The following is a 22,220-nucleotide window of genomic DNA, read 5'->3' as shown; positions in this document are numbered from 1 at the left end:
ACGAAAGAAATGTATTTATGCATTCAAAAATAAATTTGGGTCTTTCACAAAAAAATATGATGGAATACCTCAGGGAAAATGAAGAAAAATGGTCAACTGTTTTAGGGTAAATAAAAATTTTAAAATCTTACAAACATTCACAATTTTGAGTTTGAAAACTGGGGTGATTTGAACAAAAAAAAAATGAGCCAGCAGAATCAGCTGTTTTGCATTGCTGCTATCTATAATCATTAAAGAGAACAAAATACTACCCCTGCAGAAATCTTGGTGGTTTTAAAGAGAAAAAAGAATATTTTTGGCAAATTTTGAAATTGGTGTTTTTTTTTTTTTTTTTTTCGTGATTACTGTGCCAGAAAGGGTTATAAGCTATTTTATAGCAGTCCTATTCTCTGTTCATTAATGTAGGGAGCTTGTTGCAGTGTACTATATATATATATTTTTTTTTTCTTATAAGATACATGGTTCTTTCTTTTATACCTCAAAGTATTTCGTTATTGCCAATTAAATTCTCCAATAAAAGTAAAATAATTTAATAAAGAAATATGTGGTGAAAAAAAGATTATTTTTACTATAATTTATAGATTTAAAACGAGCATTCTTTATACAGATATCAATAATAAATTTCAACAATAAATCAAACTGCAGTACTTTTTTAAATATTATACACAATACAGACCACAAAGCTCTTCATTTTGGCCAATTGTAATCTAATTTCAAAGCTCTTCCAGGCAAATATTGAAAACACAAAGGTTTTGCTGAAGACAAAGTACACTGAAATGATTTAAATACAAAACTAACAAAAATGAATGGTATAAAAAATTAGTATGAAAGTATAAATTGAATCGTTATGATACTTATTAATGGGTTTTACATCATAAAAGATCACATTCAAATATTAAAAGTATCATTATATCATGCACAGTTTTATACACATCCATTATCACATGCATACAATCAAAATTAATTTTTAAAAAATTACAAAAACGTATACTTATCTCTTTTATGAAAGAAAGTATATTACTTGTGAAACATTCATTTTTGACTAAAAATTTGGAGAGTAGAAAAGCAACATTCATTCTAAATGTTACGTATCCAAAAAAGAGAAAAATAAATCAAAACAGGAAAATGTATGAAGTAAATAAAAAACTTTGCATTTTGTAACATCTTGTAATGTTTTACAAACATTTCATTCTGGCAGTGAACGAAACCATTTAAGCGAGATCATAAACTTGTACTAAACTATTTTATAAATAAGTGAAAAATGACTGCAAATGAAAAATTACATGACATATGCAGAATGAATGTTGAGACATTTTTATGACTTTGGCATTTTTCTTTCAACAGTTAACAGCTATAGTATTTACAGATGATAACAAATTAAAAAATCAACAGTAAGTGGTCATATTCGAGGTTTATAAGTGAGCGTTACATGAAAAGTTTGAACATCAAGTTCTGTGCAGTCTTGTTCAGTTATACCAACCGGATTCGAAAGTCGATTAATAACTTTAGCACGCGCTGGGCTTGAGCCCGATACAACAGTTGGCTCAACAGACATAGAACTACCCAGGGAAACTACTTTATTGGCACCAGAGTCCCACTTAGTTTTGCTTGAAGTAGCAATACCGGATGTTGAAATACACGACGTGTTTGCACCATTTTCTTTATCTCGTTTACTTTTACTTGACGAACGACGGACTAGACGTTTCTCCTTGCCTGAAGAACGCCGAACAAGTTGTTTGTCACTTCCAGCACCCACAGAATTTAATAATGAATTTGAAGAAATAGAAGATGCATTTGACCCTCTCTTAGAGTCTGATGTTTTCATAAGCTGCAAAAAATAAAATGTCACTTTCAGATTAATTAATGCAATTATATTCACTATTTATCAATGTTTAACAATAAAATGCATAACAAGTGCTTTTAAAGAAAATAAATTCTCTTAAACTGGAACTAGCCCTGCAAAGAAATGCAACAAAATATTGTAGACCAAATGTTGTGCAAAGATATTGTAGGATGTTTTCTATTAAAAATTTCCTTTTGTGCTCAAGAATTGATAGTCCCCTTCAAAGATCTCTTCCCAGCAGGCTCATTATTTGTGCAATCAAGGGGGGGGGAGGGCAATTGAGTCCTCAATTTTAAAAACATAATGCAATTACGCATCTGTGCATGTATTTTGACTTCTTGCCCCTATAAAATGTATTTATATTTGTACCCTTGCTATATAATAAGTTTTCTGTGCTAAACAATAAGATTTCAATAAACAAAATTGTCATTTTATTTCTTCAAAAAAAAAAAACATTTTTCTCTGGTAACTTCCATTGCAGTCTGTGTCTTCGTCCTTTGTGTTTTAGTTTTTGATCTATACCAATTATAGTGCTTGCTCCTCCTTTTTGGAGCTGAAACATGAAGAAATTCTAATCCTCTTCATTTTTTATCTGTCCCAAAGCACCTGTATGAGCTACATGAAAGAGATGGTCTATATTTTCAAAGCAAAGCTTTCTCATTTGTAAAGGCACCACAGAAACAGGCAGAGAACACATACAATGTCACAGCAAGGAATGTTTTCAGTAAAATTAAATTTGTAACATAAAAGGAGGCAACCAAAATTGCATATCTGCTAAATATTAAATGTTTAAAAAAACGACTGAAAAAAGACTTTTTCGGGAAAAATTCAAACATTTTGGGTCCATTGAGGCACTTTTTAATCTCATTTGATTGAGCTAATGTTGTTGTTTTGTTGATTGAAACAAGATAAGGGGGTGGGAGAAAACTTTTTACAAAGTTGAAAAATAAGGCCCACTCTAACGTACATACGTATATTTATACTAATAATAAAGCTGAAAATCTGGATCTCTGTTACGCGCATAGCGCCCAACCGTTCGGCCAATTTTCATGAAATTTGGCACAGAATTAGATCGTAGCATAGGAGTGAGCACCTCAAAGCAGTTTTTCGAAAATTTGATTTGGTTCTTTTTCTATTCCAATTTTAAGCCCAATTTACCAAGCGAATTACCATAACGCAGACGAGTAAATTATCATAACATGGATGAGCAAATTACTATAACTTGGACGAACAAATTAACATAACATATTGGCAAGAAATTCATACTCCATTATTTGTAAATATACAGGCGAACCAAATGACCTTTTAATTTTCTACTATGAACAAAGCCGCACAGGTACCGCTAGTTTCATAATCAAGTGTGACATCATGTATGTGGAATGCTACTTGTTTAAATAAATAACATATCTTGCAAAATGATTACTAGATTTCATTGATTGTAATTTCTTACAATATAAAACACCACACAGCAATTTGTCATGCATTAAAATACATTTAATCAGAATTTGCAGAACTCAAGCATAAAGTGTTTACTAATCTAGTAACTTTTATAGTACTAGCAAGCATGCTGTTACTGTTTTCTCCTTTAACCACAACTGTTAAAATTAAAACCAAATAAAAATTATTTTGATAATTAAATTACTTTATGAAAAAAAAAAACAATAAATAGCCATTTCAACATAAGGGAGGGAATCCAAAAATGCAGCGAGCAAAAAATATTAGAACTTAAATTCATTTAACCACACTTATTGAAAATTTAATAAATAATAAAATGCTGTTATATTTGAAAAAAATACCTTCGCAGCAACTTCTTCCATTTCGGCAATCTCAGGCTGAACACTGAATGGAGTTGGTGAGGGACAAGGAGAAGGGTTGAGAAACCACTCCGATCGGGTCCGCATTCGGGCAGTTTGCCTTTCATGGACCTGTGGCAGAAAGGATAAAGACTTTGTGCTCTCAGCATAGCGATTAACTGCTTTCAGCTCATCTGGATCAAGGGCCAAAAAAGACATGGGAGAAGCTGCCTAATAAATGAAGTGGCCACATTAACGCCACAGATCGTTCTATGGAAAAGCAGAGCTACTACAAGAAATCTAGTCTAGGTCTACAAAATAACAGTTGAGACTATTAAATTAAAAATTTAAAAAAAAAAAACTTCTTTTAGTTTTCACCTTGTAATATTGCTCTTTTAGTTTTATATTTGTTTCTTCTGTTCTAAATTTTGTTCCTTTGCTGTGATATGAACCGTCTTTTTTTCTTTTTTTTTTTTTGGACTGAATTCCGAAACAAACCCCATATGAAACACTCTTTTTAAATTAATACCATTTCATTTAAACAAAGTAGTCCACTGATTTAAAAAAAAAAAATTGACGAGATTTATAGAAGTATAATATCATCAAATATGATAGGGCTGAAAATTGCATGACATTTTAAATAGTCATTTTAACAAAGTCAATATGTTTCGATAACGAAGCATAACACGATATAAAATCACATAGGCTATGCTTCTGTGTTTTGACTTAATTCAGGGAAATTTGAAAGCAGTGAGCTCGGTATCACAAACCCTTGTAGAGAAGAAGAAAAAATATATATGTACCTTAAAAAGGCCATTGTCTTCTAAAGAAACACTCAGCCTCGTATAGGTGTCTCCCAAATTACTTAGACTACCACTTAGTTGAGGACCATCTCCTTGAACCATTGGTTCACTAGCATGAATTAAAGCAGGAGTACTTCGACATTCTTCTTGAGAAGATATAGCTGAAAAAGTTTCACAAATCAGTTACAAAATTCTGCTGCTGAAGATTAAACTTTATGACATTCAATGGATTTTAAAATCAGTTACTGATGATTAACTTTTTTTCAACTTTAGCTAACTTTTATAACTCTCATTTCAAATTTATTTAGTTCCTTCCATTTATTTATTGCATTTTCTTAACAATTAAACATAAGCAGTAGTTGATCCAGGTTTTTATTTATAGGTCCGCATTTTGTGGAATGAAAATCTGTTTTTTTTTTTTTTTTTTTTTTTTTTTTTTTTTTTTTTTTTTTTTTTTTTTTTTTTTTTTTTTTATGTGTGTGTGTGAAAAAAGAGCTATTTTTTGTTTTGTGGAATGAAAATCTGTTTTTTTTTTTTTTTTTGGTGTGTGTGTGTGTGTGTGAAAAAAGAGCTATTTTTTGGGCATTTTTCTTCTGTATATTTTTTGTGAAAAAGCATGTCATATCATATACAGCATATTGAGCTGTCACAAATCCAATCTGAAATCCCTTTTGGCCAAAAATACTTCACTGGTGATGACTTGGAAGCTAGAGGGGGGGTTCCTGATGTTTTGCTTTCATGCAAATTAATTGAGTTTACAGTGATGAAAAAAACGTTTTCACAAATGAAATGTTGGGAAATGTCCTACTTTAGGTTATAAATTTTGTGAAGCGGCCACTTTAACGAAAACGAATTTTGTGAAGGAGCCGCGAAGCGGATCCAATTTGGACCTCAATCGACTTCTGATCAGTAGAAATTGCACAATTTTTCAAATAATTGTTATTGCACTGAAATGACTATTTCATTAGATTTTCTAGGAAACACTGTGTCTTAAACACAAAACAAATGCAGCAAATTTGGCATGACAGATTTTGAACTAAAGAAAAATGCCGAATTCCAAAAGAGGAAATTTTTAATATAATACAAAAAGGCACTTGAAAAAAAAATGTTAAAAAAAATTGACTTGTTAAAACACAATACTATATATTTTTATAAAAAAAGAAATCAAACTGCAAACAAAATATAAAAAATTTGCTAAAAAATGTATTCCAGCTGACATACATTAATGTTAGGCACTACATGGAATTTTAAGCATAATGCAGTGTGATACTAGAGTAGTTTTCTGCATCTACAGGAACAAATCACACACAAGACCTCTAAGCTTCATTGAGAAAACAGTTTCACAAACATTGGATATAATAACAAGAATACAGCAGGATTTTTATTAGGAGATGTGACAGCTCAGAAGTTTGTTGAAATCAAGCAAACTTTCTCCCAAATGAATGGGGAAAATAGAAAGCAAGCAATATTAATTTAGTGTAATCAAAAAATATTTATAAAAAATATATTGACACTTCAGATAGGAAGAAATTGGACTGAAACTAGACAAATGATTAATAAATATTTTGACAGAAGTTTAGTACTATTCTAAGTTTATTTATTTTGGAACAGTACTTAAAGAAGCACATTATTTTTATTAAATTGTAAACACCTGTATTTTGGTAAACTAAAAGTCAACCCAAGAACATCAAATTGAACAGCAATTTTTTAACTAAGACTGCAGACATTGACTGCTAACACTGCAAACTATATAGGATTCTCATTGCAAATTTTTATTTCAGCATATGGTCTTTCAACATTTTCATGTAACTTTTTATTTCTAAAATATTTTAGATTTAACCACAGGATATAAAATGATTTTTAAAAAAAATTTCAAAAAAAAAATTGCTAATCTGTAGATAACAGGAAATTTGCTTAAGAAATAGATTTTAGCACTACTGAACATAAAATAAAGAAAACATTCAGTAAAATATCAATGTGAATAATCAAAGTGAAAAAACTAAAATAAGTGGAAAATCTGCATTTTTATTACTGGAATTTTTTTTTTTTTTTTGGTTGGCTTGGTGGCGTGGCGGTGAGGAGTCAATCCCACACATCTTTGGTATCAGGATATGACCCGCGGTCTAAATGGCCGGTCAGTGGATTCTTGAGATGCAGAAAATTGTCGGAGTCTACGTTGTATGATTATGTGGTATGTAAAAAACCCCTTTTGATATTGGTATGCTCTCGAGTTTAAATCCCAAGTGCAGTTTTGCATCAGAGAGCCCTTTTGCCTCCATCTAGTGGGAAACTGGGCATCAAAATTTACTGTGCCATTGACATCATACATTAATAGTTACATGAAATGTTACATGGCACACAAAAGACTAACATATTGGGGGATCACACTAGGTCTGCAAAAAAAAAAGAGAGATAGAGCCTCTAATGCAGCCCCAAAGAAGAAGAAAAAAAAAATTTTTTTTTTTTTTCGATTGAAAGAAACGTAGGGGCAGAAAAAAATTTTTGTAAGCTGGGAGCTAAATATCTCAGAATAGCACGGTAATGGGATGCACACAAATGTGATCAAATGAAAGGGTTGATTTGACGGTTTTTAAGAGGTATTACCTCCTGCACATTTGAATTCATTGGGAAACCGGGAATCCTATATTTTCAAATCTAAACCTTGACTCACTTAAAGCACTGGCCATTATTGGTGTATTTACCTTACTTTATATAAAGGGCTTTTCTTCACCATAACATATTTACAATTATATTGTAATTTGAGAACTGACAGTTTAATGCATTGAACAAGTAGTGGAAAATTACAGAAAAATAAATGTTTAAAATATGATAGTAGTGAAATATAAATTAAATGTTAATGTGATCGGTGGGCTTACTGTATCAGGTTAAATTGTTTCAAACCTTGGTGTCATTGAAAACATATCGCTCTTCTTAGTGCGGGCGCTCAAATTTGGATCCCATAGCAATGATGTTTTTATGACTCATATTTTTCAACACCAATTTTATTTTTATTTAGTCATGTATTTACTTATTTTATTTTTTTTATTGTTCAAAAACTTTGGCAAAACTGCAGAACCCCCATACAGCAATTCTATGCCTTCCTAAGGAGGCATGTCCCGCAGATTGGAAACCTCTGGATTAATTATTAGGCAAAAAGCAATGAATCATAAGTTAAAAATGAGTTTAGAGAGAAAAAAGAGACCTTGATGCCAGTTAATATGTTATATCATAATTGCATACTTCTTATGACCTTACCTTCTAAATTAAAAGGCAAGCCCCATCGCTCTGCCTCTTGCTGGAGCCAGGACTTTTCTGTCTCCAGTGAGGCTTTGCCTAAAACACAAGAAGCAATTGCAGAAGCAGCAAAACATACAAGCACATACAGTTAGTTTAAAAATGCAGCTGAAGCTCACAATCCAAAGAAGCATATGACAATAGGGGAAAAAACATGGAAACAAAACATTTTGAGCAAATGTTTATGTTATATACATTATAAACAGCCTGATTATCACATTCAAAGGCTGTAGTTTTGTCCTTGTTATGGACTCATCAGTCTGGAAGTCTCAATAACCAAGCTGGGGGCAAATGTCCTCTCACTGAAGCTGAGAGTATCAACAAACTGATAGCTAATATGAATTTAGGTTACTGACTATTTCAGACTGATGAGTTGATAAAAGGATGAAACTGCAGTTTCTGATGTCATAACTGGTCTGTCGGTACATTGCATGTAGTTCTGCCATAGACCTGGCTTAAGCACAGAAATTACTGCTTAATTTCTTACAATGTTTAAAGACGCTCAATTAGCTATCAGTAAGCTTTGAAATATCAAAAAGTTTAATGGTGAAATTGATTTTGCATAGCATTTCAAGTGATACTTGAATACACAGTCCAGTCACATTAATGTGACCACCACGTACTTTCCACGTCAGAGTTAAATAACCAATCACAGAAGGCAGGTGGCAGCACAGTGCAGTTGAGCGTATATAAAGGGTGTGTGAGGGCTTCGGAAAACATTTCAATCGTTGGCATAATGCAGAAACGAAGCGATTTATTCAACGTCCAAAAGGGCATGATCATTGGCTTTCGGGCCAAGGATGGAAGCATTTCCGAAACGGCTGAGTTTGTGAACTGGTTCGCGTGCCGCCGTGGTAAAAGTGTACCGTGCATGGCAAAATGGGACTGTCCAAAATCAGCGACGTGGCAAATGTGGTGCACCACGGGCCATAGATGATGTTGGCATAAAATATTATTTTATTTTTATTCTCGGTCCACAGCCGATAATTTAAAGAAAATAATTTAAAGTTAAATGTACCTCCTTTAAGCCCAGTCTGGTAAAAGTAGAACTAGTCAACTAGTTGGTGCTAACACTTCAATCGACAATTCCCCCACGCCATAATTAATGGCGACTGTTTACTAAATCCATTGAAGATTGCATGTCTCGATGTGTCGATTCAGAAAAAGTTGAGTTGTCACCTGATTGATTCGAATTAATTCCACTTGTTGACCGCATGTGCTATGGAGAGTAGTACGAATATTCGCGGCAGTGGAATAAACAAATGAGTGATGGTTGAAGTAGAAGTTAGTGTGGTGACGTCATCGAGGCATGGAATCTCATTGGCTGATAAAACATATATATTGAGGCGAGTGGCATCACTCTCTCTCGCTTCTCTCAACGATCCCCAGTTTTGTTTTGATCGTGAAGCCTAGTTCGGCTCACGTGTGTGGGGGGGGGGGGGTTCCCCGCGGTGCTAGCGGCTTTTTTAGTGGGATGTGAATGGTGATGAATATTCACCTTGCTTTTGAAGTATTGAAATTTTCTAAGTCCTGGAATTAGAATGAGTCCAGGTGAAGAAACACTTGAGTTGTGTCCGGCCAATTGATATTGCCGAGGAAGTGAGTTCCTAAAAGTCTACCTGAGATGTTCACCGATCTCCGAACTGTCTAACTTTGCCTTCCTGTTACGGGCGTTCCTGAAGTGTGATCCGGGGGACTTTTTGTGTTTCTGGACGTGGATCCTTCGGACTGGCCAGTGACTACATCGACAGATTGGTGACATTTTCCTTTTACTTATTGGAACCACTTTTGTTGTGATATTTTGGGGGTGTTCTTTTATGGGGATATTGTATTACAGTTCTAGTCATATTTAATAAATGTATTTTTCTGAAATATGTTTTTTGCTTGTCTCCAACTTGACATTACACGGCCAGTTAATGTTGGCTTAGTTTAACTCTCTTAAACTTTGGATTTTTAAACTTAACTTTATTATGCCAACAGATGACAGAGGCGAACGACGGTTGCGGAGATGCGTTCGGGCAGATAGACGGGCTACCATTGAGCAACTGACCACCAAAATGAACCAAGGGGCTACCAAAAGTGTCTCCCAAACTACTATTCAGCGAACATTGCTGCGTCTGGGCCTCCAAAGCAGACACCTGGTTAGTGCACCTATGCTGACTGCTGTTCATCGATGACGAAGGCTAGAATTTGCATGCCAGTACAGCAGTTGGACATCCACTGAGTGGCGACAGGTAGCGTTTTCAGATGAATCGCGTTTTATGCTCTATCGGACAAATGGACGTTGGCATTTAAGGCGTGGAACCTCTGAAAGGAACCACCCTGCAACCATTGCCGGAACGGTCCAAGCTGGAAGCGGGAGCATTATGATCTGGGGAATGTTTTCCTGGCATTCTCTGGGTTCACTGATCATTGTGGAAGGCACGATGGATTAATACAAGTACGCATCTGTCCTTGCGGACCATGTCCACCCCTACATGCGCATTGTTTTTCCTCAGGATGATGGTATCTTCCAGCAGGACAATGCGAGGTGCCATACATCTGCCGGTGTACGTGCGTGGTTCGAAGAGCACCAGGATGAGTTTACCGTCCTCCCTGGCCCGCAAACTCACCTGACTTAAACCCAATCGAGCATCTGTGGGACCATCTCGATCGAGTTGTTCGCGCCATGGATCCTCAACCGCGTAATCTAGCGCAGCTGGCCACGGCATTAGAGTCGGCATGGCTCAACATCCGAGAGAAAACCTTCAGGGACCTCAAGTGACTCTCTTCCTGCACGTCTCGCAGCAGTCCGCTCTGCGAAAGGTGGTTATTCTGGCTTTTGACAGATGGTAACATTAATGTGACTGGACTGTGTACTCAAAAGATGTAATGAAAAAATAATTTCACAAATCATAGTTCTATGTACTTTATAGCAATATATATATATATATATATATATATATATATATATATATATATATATATATATATATATATATATATATATATATATATAGATAGATAGATAGATAGATAGATAGATAGATAGATATAGATATATAACAGTACTTTTTCTTTTCTTTTTTAATATTTCAAAAAAAAAAATGCATGTGCACAAATTGATATTTATTCCAGAATTTTTAAGCATAAGTTTATTTTGTATCTTTATTACATATATTGAGTTATTGTAACAATGCAAAAAAACGAAAAAAAACACGAGTTGGCCAAAGAGAAAAAGTAACTTAGAATAACAAAATGAAACACTATTAAGAGTCTCATAATAGAAAATGTAATGTTATAAAACTAAAACAGAGCATTGAATTTTGTTCTTATTATTTTTAATATTTATGTTTAATTTTGATGTTTAAAATTTTACTAAAATTATCCAGAGGAAAAAGTTTTTTTTTTTTTTTTTTTTGTTTTTTTTTTTTTTTAATTTGTCAAAATGTTGAGAGAAAATAGTTTGAAAAAGCTCATGCAAATAAGTAACAGATAAATATTTAAGAGGAATTTGAGACAAAATGTTAAAAATGCACATGCTATAGCTTTAAAAACACTTTGAAAGTGCATTCAGTGAAATATTTCTGGGATATTCCAAATAGTGATCAATAAAAATAAATAAAAACCTGAAGTTATTCAAACATGGACACATCTGAAATATATAACTTAAATATTTCAAGTTAAATAAGGAACAAACAATCAATAAGTGTAATGAACTAATAGCATATTTAATTTGTTAATAAAATTTGTAAATCTTATTAGTTTAGATTAATTAAGATTAAAAAAAAATTCAAAACAAAAAATGTATATATAAAGCTTAAGATTTTAAAGATTATTGTCTGAGAAATTATTACCCATAGATGAATATCAAATATTTTCTAAAACTTACAATAAAAAATATGTATCCAACACTGAGTATTTATCTAAGATGTTAAAAAGTTTCAAATCATTTCATATTTGTAGTGAGGAAAGGCTTAGGTATAATAAGATGACTAGTAGTAGCCTTAAACAGCAATAAAAAAATTATTATGCTTTCAATAATAAGAAATTTTCTGAAAAGGAGTCAGAATTCATTTTAATAATTACCATAAAAAAAGTGTTGAGCACAAGAACACCATAAAAATAATTCAATAAAATTATATTGGTAGCTCTGAAACTGAAATTAATAGGCAGAAACTGAAAACAATCCTTACTAATATTATAAATGTGAAAGTGACTTTGATTGTTTGTTTGTTTGTTACCTTTTCAAGCCGTTACTACCCAAACGATCATCATGAAATTTTGTATAAACATTATCATGGATGCCGAGGTGAATATAGGGTACATTTATTTTGAAAAAAAGAGTTCCATGAATTTTATTCCAATTTTAAAGAAAATCATAAATTTGCGTATATCTCATCGTAAAAAAGTCATATTTGTTCGATTTTTTCAGCATGCTAAAGCCCTTGAAAAACTGCACAAGGTGATAGTGACCCGAAGCTTGAGAGATAACTAGAACACCCTCAAATTTGTCATTTTAAGTTGATTTCATAATCCAAAACAAGGCTTAACTTGATTTTTGGACTTATATATTGTGAAGTGTTTTCGCCAAGACAGGAAGAAGTGTTTTCATATTATCGAGGCTTACCATCAGCTTTTTGTATTGCAACGTGTTTTAGCCAAGACAAGTAGCCATTTTGATGTCAAAATGAAATGTTTTGCTCAAAAAAAGTACATGACTATTTTCTTTTAGAATTAAATTCAAGTCTGGTGCAAACTATTTTTGGCTCTAATAGATGCAACATAATTTAGTATTGAATTGCAACCATTTAAAAAACTATAAATCGCAAAAAAAAAAAAAAAAAAAAAAAAAAAAAAATTGCACAGGTTTGTCTTGCTCCAGATTAATAATTACTGACTGGAATTTCTTTAATTGACCAGAACAGGCCTGCTGTTTCAACGTTTTAAAGAAGGGAAGGTCTTTACATTATATTAAACTTTTCTTTAAAAAAAAGTATGGTATATCAACACCTTTTGCTTCTTGGTCCTTACACATTACTAGGCTAACCCAGAACATGGAACTTAAGGAAAAATTTTAAAAACAAATTTTCTTGGCAATTTTTCCAATTGTCGCCAGAGAATACTAATGTTTCACCGCTTTGTTGATGCATGAAAAATTGATCATTTTCCGAAATTTTGGAACTAGTTTCAGTCAACCAAAGTACATTCTTAGACAAGCAAAAAAAAAAAAAACTTTGGAAAATGGATTTTTTAAAACTTTTGATGGGTTCCAAAAGGACAAGCTTAACATTTTTGATATAATGTAAAGTAATCTGGTTACTAAATAAAGCAAGCCCATTAAATACATCCCCCCCCCCTTTCCCGCCCCTTGACATAAAAAAAGATTTATTTTACGCCAAGAACCCAAATAAGAGCATCCCATTTTTTTAAAAAATTATATCAGAATGTGCAAATATTTTACGCAGTATCATAAATTTGTCAAGTTTCAGGTGAATTTGTGGTAATGTAGTCACTTTGATAAATAACAGTAGATTTAGAGGAGTATTTTGCTTTTTAACGGGGCTTTAAATGATATTTAATTGCAAAAATGGAAAATGGACCTAAAATGGCATTTTTTATTTATTTAGCGGGCAGAGTTACCATAAAGAGATTGTGAAGAAAAATTTAAAAATCTTGGCGCCATGGCCTTTTCAAAAAATGCAAAAAAAAAAAAATGGTAAAAAAAAAATTCCACCAAATCATTTAAGGTAAAAATATTAATAAATTTTAGGGAATGTTTTTCCTTTCCTTCATATAAAGTTTTATGTACTATTGCCCTCATTTAAAGGGGAATTTTCAAAAACTGCTGTGCTTATTTTGGTCTTAATGGGATTTTTACTCTGATGTTAAAAAAGATGTTTTGAACTGTTAACAGAGTTCGAAAATATCCAATATTTTGATATATATCGGATATTTTGATATCTATCCAATATTTTCAATCAGCACAAACTTAAGTATTTTAAATGGCAAATGCATCCTCAAATCACTCTTTAATTATTATTACAATATGTAGAGTTAAAATTAAGGTTTCTTTCGTTATTTATATTCAATATTTCATTTTACATTTTTAATCAATTTTAATGGAGCTAATTAAGCATTAGCTGTTCTACTCATTTTTTTTCTATTGGCTACTTTTACACAGTCATATGATTCAGAAATAAGAAATATGCATCTCTCACTGCACAGTTATAAGACATTTCTTTTTTTTTTTTGACAAACATGTAATATTTAATTAGGCACTTTTAATACATATAATTAAAATTGTAATATTACTGATAATTTTATGAATATAAAACAAAAAAGAATTACTTTGCTGCATTAAGACATCTTTGAAATATAGTACATAACTTTTTGGTTATTTTTAATAATAAATAAACAACATTAGTATGATTGATATAATTTTTACATTGAAAATACCGTAGTTGAAAAAATAAATAGCAAAAATATCAGAATATCATGATATTTTCAAAATAAATATTGGATATATATCGTGATATACAGTTGGCTCCCTGTTTAATGACGCTCTATTTAATGACTTTCTCTATTTAACGACGGCTTTTCACGGTCCCAGATGGTCCACTATGGTGTTAAAAGCATTCTATTTAAAAACAATTTCTACTTAAGGACGATTTTTTGTGGTCCCTTGAAAGTTGTCAAACAGAGAGCCAACTGTAGATCACCATATATATCGACTGATAAATATCGGCAAACCCCGACTGTTAACTTTACTTGAATGGGAGTTTTTAAGAATTGCCCATGCTAACCTCCTTTCTACCCTTAGACATTTTCCTGATTTGTATTATGTGTTTGTTTGTGTGTGGGGTTTTTTTTTTAATTATTAGCATTCTTTTATTTTTCACAGAGACAATTTTTTCTTGTAATTTAATAATGATTACTTTCACACATCTTAGGAAGATCAAATGTTTTTCAATCATGGTAATTGATCAGCGCAAAATAGTAAGTGAAGACGAAAAGTGGGCGTTGATTTCAGAAAGTGTCGCTTATCCAGAATTTGCAACAAGACTGGAGTTTGACTAAGATTTTTAGTGCTATACTAAATTTCATTCAAATATAGTACTTTATAAATAAACGAGTACTTTATAAATAAATTCATAAAGTACTCGTTTGTTGAGTGATTGATGTTTATTTTCTTTTTTAATTTATTAATATTTAAAAATTGCTTTATGTTAATATTAAGTCTTAGAGGCAAATGAAAATGAGTGACGAACAAAAAGGGATAAATGACTTTAAATATAGGAAACATGCTAAATTCAAAAATGAAGAACAAAAAGAAGTCATCAAAATTTTTGAAACGTGATATTATTTTCAAATGGGCAGTTTTCAAAAACGGAAACTTCATACTCTTTGCAAAGTACTCCAGTTACAATTTACTAATGAAATACCATCGAACAGTGAGGAGTGGTAAGAACACAAGTGAGTGAACGTAAAACCAGGTAAAACTTTTTTTAAAAAAACTTTTTTAAAAAAATGGAATAAAGATGCTGTTATAAGTAAAGACGACAACGGATAAAATGGTTAACGCACCATACATTAAAGTTCAGTGCTAATCAAAGATTCAGCTATATAAAATAGATATTAAATAACTAAGCTCGAGTTTCGATTTTAAAACACAGTAAGAGCAGTAATATGTAACTTTTTAAAAAAGTTACAGAGTTAGTATGGAATGTAATCTTTTTTTTTCCCAAATTGAATTGTCTTTTGATTAAACAATAACAAATAATGAAACAACAAAAGAGAAAGTAATTTTTTTCTGAAAATCAAGATGCTGTTTTTGGTGAAACAAAAACATAGTAACATGCATTGCATTTGAGACAAATCCTGGTTACACTTTATTTCCTTATTTTCTATCATTACATTTTCCCTAATAGATCTAACTCCAGTCTATATCATCTTTCAGTAATTATGCATCTGCATTACCATAACAAGGAAATGTTTTAAAACTTCAAAGAGTGAAAGAGAACATGTTTCCTGGAAACTATAGGGTCATGAAAAAATAATAACCATGCTCTATTAACTGATAATTGTTAATAAATATACATAGTGTGAATAATATTTAAATTTGTCTTATGTGAATCGCTTGATAACCTGCCCAAGAGCAGTACTTGGGCCATGATCCCCCCCCCCCCTGTAAAAAATTAAATAATGTAACCAGACGTGCATCAAACTAAAATTTCTGGGAGGAGGAAAACTGTAATTTTACGGAATGACAAAACACGAGCTTACACGCATATCATACATACGTACATAACATCTAATGAGAAGGAACGTTAGGTATCATTGTAAAAAAAAAATTTTAATTAAAAAAAGAAAAAGAATATGTTGCAATACTATCTCTAAATTTTCCGAATTATCTGCAAAATTTGCCGAATGAGGAATTTTTTGGGAGATTGCTGTGAACTCCCATCGGGGCACCCTTGAATGTGAAATGTCATCATTTCTTCATAAGTTTAACAGTTTAAATTTCAGGAAAACTTTTTTTGCATGCTTTTGAGTTCGTGCTTCTTTTAGGGGAGAGGGGGGCAGTAGATTTTAAATCTGGAGCTAAATTCGGCCCTGAACCTAAGATGAAGTGCACCCACTCAAATTCTACAGAGCACCCCTTTCCCAAGTACAACACCCCAAAAATGAGATAAAAATTCTTCTAGAATCACCTCCCCCCTCCCCAAACTTCGGAGCACTTTGGGCCCTACTCTTTGAGGGGAGCCTCTGATCATAAGTTTGGGGAAGTTTATCAAATCTGACAAGAGTTGTCTCTATTCAGAAAAAAAAAGTTCAGAAAATAAAACCATTTTCAAATTAACAGAATTCCCCCCCCCCTCCCTCCCAAAAAAAGACAACCAATTTACAAGTGAGATTTTTTTCTATATATTCACGCACAATCTTGAACTTCATCAATTTTCCATTTATATCTATACTTTGAAGAGAGATACCCCCCCCCCCTCCCATTGCATAAACTGCTTGTTATTCTTTAAATATTTTGTTCGAAGTTATAAACAGAAACATTGCAAAGAGCCTTTGTAAATTTTTGAATCTAGAGATAAATGAATGGCATATTAACTAATATATGAATGTGATAGAAAAATCTACTCTGTAAGAGCAAGAAATCAATTATTTTAAAGAAAAATAATCATTCAGAGTAGTGTATGAAAGCTACTACTACTTAAACATACAGTCATAATTACGTGAAACTAATGAGTCTGGGGGGTATCGAAATGCAAATATCCAATCCTCTTCCACCTTCAGAATCCGTCCAGTGATCCTTGCATAATATTCATAGTTTTCTCGTCCAAATAAGTTACTAACACCAAAATTATCTATGAGGAACTTCATTATTCTTGTAGCCACCTGCAAAAAGAGTCAAGTATTGTCAAAAAAAATTAATAAATCCACAAAATGAAATAAATCATTTAAACATAAGAAAACATTTTAAAGACTGACACACAAATATTCTACCACAGATAGTCCCAACTTGTGAACAAAAAGGTCTGGAAATTTCATTCAGCCCTCTCCCCCACAAATACATTTATTATTACAACATACTTTCACGTGCTTGATTTACATAATTTTGCCTGCCCAGACACCAAATACACTACATAACCAAAAGTATTAGTTGTTTTCAAAAATTCTCATTTTTAAAAATTTCTAGCGAAAAAACAGACCAATTGTTCTATAACTTTTGTTATATAAAAGGTATGCTTCAGATGATATTTTTAAATAAGCATTAAATCTTCAGACATTAAGGGGAACAGCAACAAATTGAAAAAACTAAAACAGTGTTTTTTATCATACTTGTATCATAAATAACTGTGGATAAGCTGTAAATTTTAGAAATTAATTTAGAGTATAACTTTGATTTTAATGATACCCAATGTAACGATTTCCTCAACTTAATGATACATTTCACTGGTCCAGATTTGACTGGATTGAATGTCTATGCTCCTTATGCTCCTGGATTAAACGATACCCCTGATTTGACAATAACCTTTTCCGGTCCCTTGACAATCCTTAAATCAGTGTTATACCGTACTTAGCATATACAATAATTTTATGGATTTTCGTAAAAGTATAACTTCTTTTCACGAAGATGTAAGCATTTCTTTCAAGAATGCAAATTTTGATTGCATATTTTTGGCTCATAACACCCAGAATTTTCTGTCAAACCTTAGCAAATTTTAAGAAAACTTGAACGCACACAAGATAATCATTACACAAAAACTTGAAATAAAAATATCGAAACTTTGCTGAAATATGAACATTTGAAGCAATTAATTTCCCACTGTGCACATATGAAAGCAATTTAACAATGTCCTATTTAACAACTTTCTCTACTTAAAGACGATTTTTCCCAGCCCTGGACTCTGCATTGCAATTGTTTAAAAAAATTCTGTTTCAGGAGGCATTCTACTTAAAGGCAAGTCTCCTTTTTTAAGGAACAACTTCTAAGGGACTTAAATCCCTCAAAAGTCCTCAAATAGAGAATATCAATTGTCCATGTGTGTATATAATATATATATATATATATATATATATATATATATATATAAAATTAAGCAAACAGAATTGCAAATATTAAACAAATTATAAATAATTAATGATGAGAAAAAGGATAATTGCAAACAGCTATTAAGTAGAAAAAGATAAAGTATGAATCCAGAGCTCATCAGCCGTGGAGGATTCATTAAATATGGTCAAAAGACCAAAATTTTTAACTAAGAACTAAAAGAGAATGTTTAAGCTCCAGCACATACAATATAGAGTAACAATAGGCAAAAGCACCACTTGTTAAACTAAAAACAATAAACTAGAGCTCAAACCTAAAACTAAAAGCAGGGGGTTTCGTCTCGACTAATTAGGAAAACAAGTTCCGATAATTAGCCTTCCACGGGACAGTACCTGCCTGTAATAAAATTGTCTTACCTTGAAATCCACGTAAACTCAGTTCAATCCATTGTTCAACATGATAAAAATACATTCCAGTTGTCAACGTAACATAAAAAACATAAAAACATATCCAGAAATCAATCCATAAACATACCGAGTCGCCTGTTTCCCACGTGTAAAAAATTCATCCACCCCGGTGATTCATAAAAAATGGTTTGTCAAGGTTGTATCATACATTTACACAGTTAAACAGTTTCAAAAGAAGCAAAATGCTCATCAAAGGCTATACTTAAGCAAATGTTTTCAACTAGATTTTTAGGGAAGTTATTATTAAAAAGTAAGTTTTTGAGTACTGAAATTTCTTGCTTAAATGCAGAAATGGTATTGCAAATCCTTTTTATTCTGATAGTTTGCGAAACAATAATGCCAATAAAAACCTTTTTACTTAAGCAGGAGGAAAAATCTTGTAAGCTGTTAACTGTGAAATTGAATTCGGGTCTTTTATCATAGATTGTAGTGGAACAATTTGAGTCAATTTGTATGTTGATATCCAGGAAATTAAAGCTATTTTGAATAGAACTGGTCTTTTTGAGCGTTAATGAACTATGATAAATAGTTTTGCTAAGTTCAGAAAAATTAGGAAAATTTATACACAAAAGGTCATCGATGTATCTGCAACAAAGAGGTGTAGAGGAAGGATTGTCAATTAAATATTTTCTCTCATAATATAAAAGAAAAAGGTTGGCTAATGTAGAGCTAAAATTAGCTCCCATTGCTATGCCATTACTTTGTAGAAAACATGAATTACCATTTTTGAAAAAATTATTGAAAATAAAAAATTTAGAAAGACCAAGAAAAAACAATTCATTAAAATCAAGGGAATCCTTGACCGAATTAAAAAGTTCTGATACAGAGGAAAAAAGTTCAATGAGTGGGATATTGGTGAAGAGGTTTTCAAAATCAGAAGTTTCTAAGTAATTAATATCAAGCATATTAAGTAAATTGATCACTTCAACACTATTATTAACAATCCAGAACCAATTCATTTGTTGAAGTTTAAGTTGTTCGAAGTGATCAATTTACTTAATATGCTTGATATTAATTACTTAGAAACTTTTGATTTTTAAAACCTCTTCACCAATATCCCACTCATTGAACTTTTTTCCTCTGTATCAGAACTTTTTAATTCGGTCAAGGATTCCCTTGATTTTAATGAATTGTTTTTTCTTGGTCTTTTTAAATTTTGTATTTTCAACAATTTTTCCAAAAATGGTAATTCATGTTTTCTACAAAGTAATGGCATAGCAATGGGAGCTAATTTTAGCTCTACATTAGCCAACCTTTTTCTTTTATATTATGAGAGAAAATATTTAATTGACAATCCTTCCTCTACACCTCTTTGTTGCAGATACATCGATGAGCTTTTGTGTAAAAATTTTCCTAATTTTTCTGAACTTAGCAAAACTATTTATCATAGTTCATTAACGCTCAAAAAGACCAGTTCTAATCAAAATAGCTTTAATTTCCTGGATATCAACATACAAATTGACTCAAATTGTTCCACTACAATCTATGATAAGACACGAATTCAATTTCACAGTTAACAGCTTACAAGATTTTTTCTCCTGCTTAAGTAAAAAGGTTTTTATTGGCATTATTGTTTCGCAAGCTATCAGAATAAAAAGAATTTGCAATACCATTTCTGCATTTAAGCAAGAAATTTCAGTACTCAAAAACTTACTTTTTAATAATAACTTCCCTAAAAATCTAGTTGAAAACATTTGCTTAAGATTAAATGCCTTCGATGAGCATTTCGCTTCTTTTGAAACTGTTTAACTGTGTAAATGTATGATACAACCGTGACAAACCATTTTTTATGAATCACCGGGGTGGATGAATTTTTTACATGTGGGAAACAGGCGACTCAGTATGTTTGTGGATTGATTTCTGCATATGTTTTTATGTTTTTTATGTTACGTTGACAACTGGAATGTATTTTTATCATGTTGAACAATGGATTGGGCTGAGTTTACGTGGATTTCAAGGTAAGACAATTTTATTATAGGCAGGTACTGTCCCGTGGAAGGCTAATTATCAGAACTTGTTTTCCTAATTAGTCGAGACGAAACCCCCTGCTTTTAGTTTTAGGTTTGAGCTCTAGTTTATTGTTTTTAGTTTAACAAGTGGTGCTTTTGCCTATTGTTACTCTATATTGCATGTACTGGAGCTTAAACATTCTCTTTTAGTTCTTAGTTAAAAATTTTGGTCTTTTGACCATATTTAATGAATCCTCCACGGCTGATGAGCTCTGGATTCATACTTTATCTTTTTCTACTTAATAGCTGTTTGCAATTTTCCTTTTTCTCATCATTAATTGTTTCTAATTTGTTTAATATTTGCAATTCTGTTTGCTTAATTTTATATTTACTTGGCTTTTTAGTTTTGCTGCGTTGCGCATCTATGGGCTCTTGGTGTGGTCTTTTCAATATTTTTCACTTTTATTATTATATATATATATATATATATATATATATATATATACATATATAGATAGATAGATAATTTAACAAAAATTACTTAGCAACATTATCTACAATAATACAAGAGTATTTTAAACCATTTGCATATCATGTGTGCATATGTGTGTATTATAAATACTGGACTAGTGAGTTTTAACATATCCCAGAAAAAAATTGCTGACATGGGGGTCCCCTCCAAGTTCATACCGAAAAAACTCTTCTCTTAAACTGTCCTTTACCCGTAACTTTGAACCCTGCTGACACTCTCCTATGGTAGGCCCTGAGTGCGTATATACATATGTATATATTTAAACAGATACATGTACACAGTAATTTAAAATGTTATGTATTTTATGTTCTTGTAAGTTTGTAGAATACAAATTGTATTCAAAGATTTAAATTTGAGGATTATTTCTTTTTTCTAGCTTAGGAAAACTACTTCAAAATCATTGCATGAATCAAACAAGACTGTACTGTGCTTAATTAACTTGAATATCAATAAAATTCAAACAACTGACACTGAATCAATTCATCAGCAATACTTTTAACAACACGATACTTTGTTTTCATAAGAAATTTAAAAAAAAATTCTTTGCACAAAAATGAGAGTAAAATGAATAATCAACATAAGTCAAGCACAAATCATCAAAAGAAGCAAAAAAAAAAAACATTATAATTGTTTTTTACTTTTTTTATTACTCATTTTGTTTGTGTCTTGATATTATTTTCTTATAATATTTAGAATGCTAATTTTTTTTTAACGAAAGAAAACTGGAAAAAATTATGTTCTAAAATACATGTTTTTTGATATTTATTCAAAATCTACTGAAAAAAAATTTCTATAAAATTTACTGTACACTAGACAAGTATAAATTTAAGTACTAAAATACTATCACAGTAATATGCAACAAAAATTTGTAAACAAAAAGATAAACTAAAACCAAGGAACAGCCAGGTGCATGAGAAAACTTACCAGTATTTTGGCCTTAAAGCAGAAAGGGCAAGTAAGCAAAGAAAAGAGAAAATGGTACTCAGTGAGCATTAG

The 22,220-nt window shown here is 31.6% G+C and overlaps 1 protein-coding gene across 1 annotated transcript in view; it reads right to left on the bottom strand.

Moving 5' to 3' along the window:
• Nucleotides 1-43: 43 nt before the first annotated feature.
• LOC129229394 (uncharacterized) overlaps nt 44-22,220 on the bottom strand; it is a 41,411-nt gene continuing 19,234 nt past the window's right edge. The window contains exons 7-11 of the mRNA XM_054863692.1: nt 16,946-17,120; nt 7,695-7,772; nt 4,440-4,600; nt 3,640-3,867; nt 44-1,828 (exon numbers count right to left, since the gene is read on the bottom strand). Of these exons, the coding sequence (XP_054719667.1) occupies nt 1,400-1,828; nt 3,640-3,867; nt 4,440-4,600; nt 7,695-7,772; nt 16,946-17,120 (1,071 nt within the window). The 3' untranslated portion in view covers nt 44-1,399. The remainder of the gene's footprint in view (nt 1,829-3,639; nt 3,868-4,439; nt 4,601-7,694; nt 7,773-16,945; nt 17,121-22,220) is intronic.

The sequence above is a fragment of the Uloborus diversus genome, chromosome 9 (genome assembly GCF_026930045.1).
Source record: "Uloborus diversus isolate 005 chromosome 9, Udiv.v.3.1, whole genome shotgun sequence".
Lineage (NCBI taxonomy): Eukaryota > Metazoa > Arthropoda > Arachnida > Araneae > Uloboridae > Uloborus > Uloborus diversus.
This window is presented reverse-complemented; position numbering and strand designations above follow the sequence as displayed.